Genomic DNA, 7,500 nt, shown 5'->3' with positions numbered 1-7,500 from the left:
GTGTGTGTATGGTGTATATGTCCTTCCTTCTTTCCTCTCCTTTGAGTGTGGGGTTGTTGGGGCATTCATTGATGACGTCACGAACAGATTTCGCTACTTCTCTCAGTTTTCTGCCGCCCTCTGTGAGTTGGCGAATGTGAGGCCTGTCCGCTCTTTGATTCCTTGATGTTAACCAGGTGATGACCAATCCAAATATGGATTCTGGTTTGGTTGTCATCATTTTATAAATGCATCATGGTCAAGTTAGCTTGGTTTCAAATTTTGGCACAAGGCCAGCTGTTTTTGGAGGAGGGAGTAAGCTGATTAGATTGACCCCCCCCCCCACCAGGGTTCAACCCCAAAACGTTGACCTCGGTAGAATTTGAACTCAGAATGTAAAGATGGATGAAATACTGCTATGTTTTTGGTCCTGTGTGCTAATGATTCTGTCAGCTATATATATATATATATATATATATATATATATATATATATACATATAGGTGAAGGAGTGGCTGTGTGGTAAGATGCTTGCTCCACAACCACACAGTTCCGAGTTCGGTCCCTCTGCATGGCACCTTGGGCAAGTGTCTTCTGCTATAGCCTCAGGCTGACCAAAGCCTTGTGTGTGGATTTGGTAGACGGAAGCTGAAAGAACCTCATCATGTGTGTGTATGCGTGCTTGCATGCGTGCCTTTGTGTGTCTGTATTTTCCCCCCCACCATCACTCGATAACCGATGTTGGTATGTTTATGTCTCCATAACTTAGCGGTTCAGCAAAAGAGATCGATAGAATAAATATTAAGCTTACAAAGAATAAGTCCTGGGGTCGATTTGTTCGACTAAAAAGCAGTGCTCCAGCATGGCCACTCTCAAATGACTGAAACAAGTAAAAAGATATATGCATATAAGCATGTATCTGTGTGTTTGTGGATGTATGTGTGTATGTATATTTATCTATCTATCTATATATATATTTGTTTTTATATGTGTGTGTGTGCGCACATTAATCTCACATACAAACATATTTATATATATATATTCATTAGTGTGTATACATGCATGTGTGCACACAGATATATATATATATATATATATATATATATATATATATATATATATATATATATATAGCTATGCTTATATAAACTTGCACACACACACACACACATCCTCATCATATTACATGCATGCATCTACACGCACGCACACACACACACAAACACATGCACAGTTTTATCTGTGTATTGCGAAACTTATCTCCATCTTGGCATCCATTTCCTCACCTGTTCATTAATGTCTTTCCTAATTAACAAACAGGTATTGTGACCAGTTAGAGTGCGTGTGTGTATATATATATATATATAGATAGATGTGCTTGTGAGTATGCGCTTGTGAGTATAAGAGTGCATCTAAGTGTTTATCTGTGAATGTATGTATAGCTGTGTGTGCACACATGTGTGAAATTGTGGTCAGTGCCTGAGGTAGGGTTTGAACGCATCACATAAATGAGATCAAGTTACGATTAGTTACAGTTACTTTATCGGCTTTAGGCATTACATCTTGACTATGGTGGTGGTGGTGGTGGTGGTGGTAGTGGTGGTAACGATGGGTGTGGTGGTTCTGCTGCTGCTGCTGATGGTGATGACGACAGCAATGGTGGGAGAGAGGCAATGGTAATAATGATGATGATGACAACAACATTGATGATGATGGCAGCAACAATAATGATGATGATGATGATGACAATGACGACAAAGGTGATGATGATGCTGACAACGACAATGATGATGATGACAATGACATGATTGTGACAATGATGATGATGGTGATGACGACAACAATGATGATGATGGTGAAAATGGTGATGATAACAGATGATGGTGAGGATGATGATGATGACAGATGATCATGACAATGATGATAATAATGATGATGATGTTAAGGATTGCTGTTGAACCCAGTGTTTGACTACCACTTTATTTTATCTACCTCAAAGGGACATAAGGCAAAATTGACCTTGGCAGGATTTGAACCCAAAACATAAAAAGTTGAAATAAATACTGCATGTCCATTGCTTCCAGTTCTCTAACAATTCTTCCAATTCATGACGGTGAAAGCACATGGCTCAGTGGTTAGGGTGCTGGACTCATCATCGTAAGATTGTGGTTTCAATTCCTGGACAAGGTGATGCATTGTGTTCTTGAGCAAAACACTTCATTTTCACATTGCTCCTGTCCACTCAACTCTCAAAAATGAGTAATCCTGCAATGGACGGGCATCTCGTCCAGGGTGGAACATATGCGCCAGAGAAACCAGGAAACCAGCCACATACTCCTTTTGGAATAATGTGGGCTAACCATGAAGGTAAGGGCAACGAGGACTTTGCCAAAGTTTTCTTACATAGGCCTGAGGTATCCAAAGTTGTTAGATTCATGGTTTCAACTAGGATTTGAAACTGCTTCTCAGAATTACCTTCCACTAGTTTATTTACAAGAGAATCAGATCTTTAAATGTTGGTGTTATCTTCATATTGCATTTTGTGAAGCACAGCTTCGTTAGTTACAGGTTTTTATAATGATTGAGCAGGGCCATCCTACCTGAAGAGATTTGTGATTTGTCTGCCTTCCTACTTATTAAGACTTTGGTTTTCGCTAGGTTAACTCTAAGGCCCTTCGATTCTAGATTTTGCTTCCATACCTGGAACTTCTTCTCTAGTTCTGGTAGTGATTCAGCAATAAAAGCAAGACCATCAGAATAAAGGAGTTCCCAGGGACAGCCTGTCTTAAATTCTTCTGTTATTGTCTGGAGGGCTATGATGGACAAGAGGAGGGGCTGAGCACCAATCCTTGGTGAACCACCTCCTTGTTCCCTGAATTCTTTGCTGTATGTATGTGTATGTCTGTGTGTGCATGTGTATATAAAGATATATATATATATATATATATATTTATTTATTTATTTGTATGTATGTATATATGTTTCATCTTCAAATTTTCAACGACAAAAAAAATTTTTTCGTTAAACAATTGTCCTCGTCAAGACCAGAAGGCTGACAAAAAGAAAAAAAACTTTAAAATTCCACATTGATAGCAGCAGATTTTTGCAATCTTCTGCAGGGTTTTTTGATTTTTTGTTGTTTTTTTATATCTAACAATTCATGAGTTGAACAACTTCATATCTTCAGTTTCCATTTTGCTATTTTTTTTGTTTTGATTTTCTTCAGTGATGGTCAAAAAATTTTAAAGATGAATCAAATATACATATATGTATATATATATATAAATATGTGTGTATGTGTATATATATATATATATATATATATATATATAGCTGTTTTAGTTTCAGCATTGTAACACTTTCTAGTGTGGTTAAACAAAATTCTTTACACAACCCAATGCTTCTAGATACTCTGAAAGAAAATTTCCAAACCAAGAATATAAATATTACATGAAGCCGGATGTTTTAGTATTATCTAATTATTTATATTTTATTCAAATGACAAGTATTCAACACATATCTGGTAAAAAAAAAAATAAAATAGAAAATGAAAAAACAAAAAAAAGATGAAATTTGAATATTTAAGATTTGTAGTTGTTCAATGAACAGATGAGTTTGAAAGAATGCAAGAGAATGGAAACTTTGCTATTACCTACATTGAATTATGATGAAGAATAGGAGGTGGGGCAGTTCAATCTTTAGTCAGCCCTTGGGGTTTTGATAAGAACTGTTGGATTTATAAACTTTCTGAAAGTTGAAAACAAAAAACAATGACTAGATGTTTTATTGTCTGCATTGTTAGGCTTTCTGCTCTCATTATATATATATTAATATAATGAGAGCAGAAAGCCTAACAATGCAGACAATAAAACATCTAGTCATTGTTTTTTTTGTTTTCAACTTTCAGGCAGCGAGCTGGCAGAAACATTAGCACGCCGGGCGAAATGCTTAGCGGTATTTCGTCTGTCTACATTCTGAGTTCAAATTCCGCCGAGGTCAACTTTGCCTTTCATCCTTTCGAGGGTCGATAAATTAAGTACCAGTTGTGTACTGGGTCGATCTAATCGACTGGCCCCCACCCCAAAATTTCGGGCCTTGTGCCTAGAATAGAAAAGATTATATATATATTAATATGTTGTGTGGAGGCGCAATGGCCCAGTGGTTAGGGCAGCGGACTCGCGGTCATAGGATCACGGTTTCGATTCCCAGACCGGGCGTTGTGAGTGTTTATTGAGCAAAAACACCTAAAGCTCCACGAGGCTCCGGCAGGGGATGGTGGTGAACCCTGCTGTACTCTTTCACCACAAACTTTCTCTCACTCTTACTTCCTGTTTCTGTTGTGCCTGTATTTCAAAGGGCCAGCCTTGTCACACTGTGTTATGCTGAATATCCCCGAGAACTACGTTAAGGGTACACGTGTCTGTGGAGTGCTCAGCCACTTGCACGTTAATTTCACGAGCAGACCGTTCCATTGAATGGATCAAATGGAACCCTCGATGTCGTAATATGTTGTACATGTGTGTTTTCAGATAAGTGGATAGATAGATAGATAGATAGATAGATAGATAGATAGATAGATAGATAGGTAGGTAGGTAGGTAGGTAGGTATTTTACATATGAGTTAGAGTCTCCTTTGGTTTTACTAAAGAATCATGTATATCATTGTATATTTTGCATGTTCATTCATAGAAGTAACAAAAGAAATCCACTCTAAAATAATAATGGGACATTATTCCTTTGTAAAGTGGTACAGGGGATCAAAGCAAGAAACACCACAAGTTCTGTTGGTTGTTGTTCATCTTTCGTTTTGGTACTTCTGCTTGAGTTGTCATTGGTTACATGGGTTATATTAATTCTCCTCTGAAAACAACAGGATCTGCATAACTCGCCTTGATGAAAAGTTCTCACCCTTCTGACTCGTAAATAATTTGTACATACATATATGCATATACATATGTAACTTTACTTTTCTTCTATACTTTCCTTTTGATGAAGGGCTAGCACCCAAAACATTAAGACCTCCTTTCTTTTTAAGCATTAAATTCATACAATATTTGTTCAAACTTGTCTCTCTTATGTCTCCTATGTTTTCTTTTTTGTTCATTGTATTTACAATACATTCATATGTATATGTCTTGGGTTGTCAGATAAATTTGTTTGGTTCCCCCCCCCCCATCATTCCATTTTAATCTTTTCCAGTGTTATTTGAATTTACATGAAAAACATTTTCATTGTAGTCTTTTTTTTTTGTTTTCTTATTATTTACTTTCTCTCTTTTGTAGCTCTATTCCTCCTTTACAACTTTTATCATTTTTGAAATTTTAATAAATTTCTCTTCTTTTCAGATATTTGACAATGAAGTACCAAGTAGAAAGAAACAAATGAATTTATCTGACAATTCTCTCTCTCTCTCTCTCTCTCTCTCTCTCTCTATATATATATATATATATATATATATATATATATATACACACATATAATATCAACACAAATATACATTTGCATGCATAAATACATCTGCATAAATACAATTGCTTCAATTGGTTTATTTATTTATATATATTGATAGAATGTATAAATGTACCTCCGTTACAAAAGAGTTTCTCAATAAAGGCCCTTAATAATCTGTGATTTTTTTTTTTCTCTTTTTTCTTTTTTTTTCTTTTTGCAGGCCTCACTGTAGAAATGGATAGGTAGCCTTTGGCGTATGTGTGACCACCACCAGATGGCAGCACGCCTATCACAATATGGTGGCCATGGCAATGATTCCCGCACCCTATGGTCAAAACAAGAGCAGCAGCAACAGCAGCATCATCATCAGCAGCATCAGTCACATTATGTGCAGCAGCAGACTCGACCGCAGCTGCAGCAGAGTGAGCGCGACTCCTCATCCTACCAACCCATGAAACGAGATGACTTTGACCACCGGCCCGTCTCCGTCACAAGTCATACGTCTAGTGAAACTGAAGACTCCCAAAACCGGGACAGTCTGACCACTGTTCTCTTGCCCTCGTCACCGCTGGCATCCTCAGGTAAACCTGGAAGAAGGGACCAGGTATCGATTGATCTCTCCTCCTTACCAGACATAAACTCTGAACGTGCTCGCTTTCGCACCCTCGAAGAAAGTCGACGACAGATCTTTACAAAACGTTTCCCGAGTGCTCCTTACAAACCCATCAAACCCCTCACACGCAAACCATTCTGCCTCACATTCTGGAGCAGTCTCCTTTTCTTCTTCGCTGCTCTCCTCACTTTTTTTCCATTCTATGCCATCATCTTTGCCTTCTTCCCCATCTGTGTTTTTCTCAAGATGGTACTCGCTACATGTTGCTGCTGTTGCCAAGACTCTCATGCATGCACATGCTGTTGCGCAACACACCTGACAACGCATGAGAAAATGTGGCTACGATCGCCACCGCTGAACAGCGCTGTGATCCAGTGCCTTCTCGTGGTCGAGCATGGTCTGGACACGCCCACAATCAAGGATCTTCTCTACACACGGTTAATTATTGCTGAAAAACGGCGCAACCAAGCCACCTTTCCACGTCTTGTGCAGAAGGTGGTTCCATTCTGCACTGGATATGCATGGGTCTACGATGAAGACTTCAACCTAGAAAACCACATTCACACTTTATCGGACTTCATACATACCGAGGAAGAGTTACAGGACTTTGTGTCGGAAATGGCCAGCAAAGAACTAAACATGAATCATCCGCTGTGGGAGGTGCAAATTATCCATAACTTCGGACCGAGCAGAGACACCCTAATCCTGTTTCGGATCCACCCTTGTATGTCTGATAGCACAAGTCTTGTTAGAGTTTTTTTGAAGGCTTTTGTTGATAACCAACCTAACCTTAGTCCCACCCGCCACCTGCCCAAGGGTAGGATGTGCATGAACTATATCGGTGGAATTTTCACCGGTCCACTGGTTTTTTTACAGAAATGGCTCTGTACAAAATCAGATCTAAATCTATTGCATGGCAACCATGTTCATTTGTCGGGTCGCAAAATCGTGGCCTGGTCCCAACCTTTTAGTCTCTCTGTAGCTACCCGTGTCAAACAGATTGCTCGATGCACACTCAATGATCTCTTTATGTCGCTGGTGGCGGGAGGGTTGCGGTCCTACCTGCAGCAGAACGGTATCGAGAACCCGTTTAACCTGAAGTGCATCATTCCAGTGAACATGCAGGTGCGCACCAACAACATGAGCAATCATTACGTGTTTATAAACAGCACAATCCCAACAAACACGGAAGGTGCAATTCCCCGCTTGTGGCATGTTAAGTGCAGCATGGCAAAATTTAAAAAGTCTTCTGAGTACCTTGTGTTGAATGGTGCCATGTGGTTAAGTAGTTGTATGTTGCCAGAAAGCTGGCACGATCGCGTCTGGTCAACGATTAATAATCACTGTACATGCCTCATCTCAAACATGGCAGGGCCTGAGAATGTGCTCACACTCGACACGAAGGTCATACGTAGCATCATGTACTGGATGCCGACGCCTGACCAAGTGCCCATCGC

General features: G+C 39.3%; 1 protein-coding gene across 4 annotated transcripts in view; it reads left to right on the top strand.

Moving 5' to 3' along the window:
* The window catches only part of LOC106879838 (uncharacterized), a 166,321-nt gene that overhangs the window by 123,593 nt on the left and 35,228 nt on the right, over positions 1 to 7,500 (top strand). For all 4 annotated transcript variants that reach the window (XM_089338961.1, XM_089338963.1, XM_089338960.1 and 1 more), the window contains exon 4: positions 5,651 to 7,500. This exon is cut by the window's right edge and continues 103 nt beyond it. In XM_089338961.1, the coding sequence (XP_089195087.1) occupies positions 5,687 to 7,500 (1,814 nt within the window). In that variant the 5' untranslated portion in view covers positions 5,651 to 5,686. The remainder of the gene's footprint in view (positions 1 to 5,650) is intronic.

The sequence above is a fragment of the Octopus bimaculoides genome, chromosome 21 (assembly GCF_046866305.1).
Source record: "Octopus bimaculoides isolate indiv1 chromosome 21, ASM4686630v1, whole genome shotgun sequence".
Taxonomy (NCBI): Eukaryota; Metazoa; Mollusca; class Cephalopoda; order Octopoda; family Octopodidae; genus Octopus; species Octopus bimaculoides.
The sequence above is the reverse complement of the archived record's forward strand: the minus strand, read 5'-3'. Positions and strand labels throughout refer to the sequence as shown.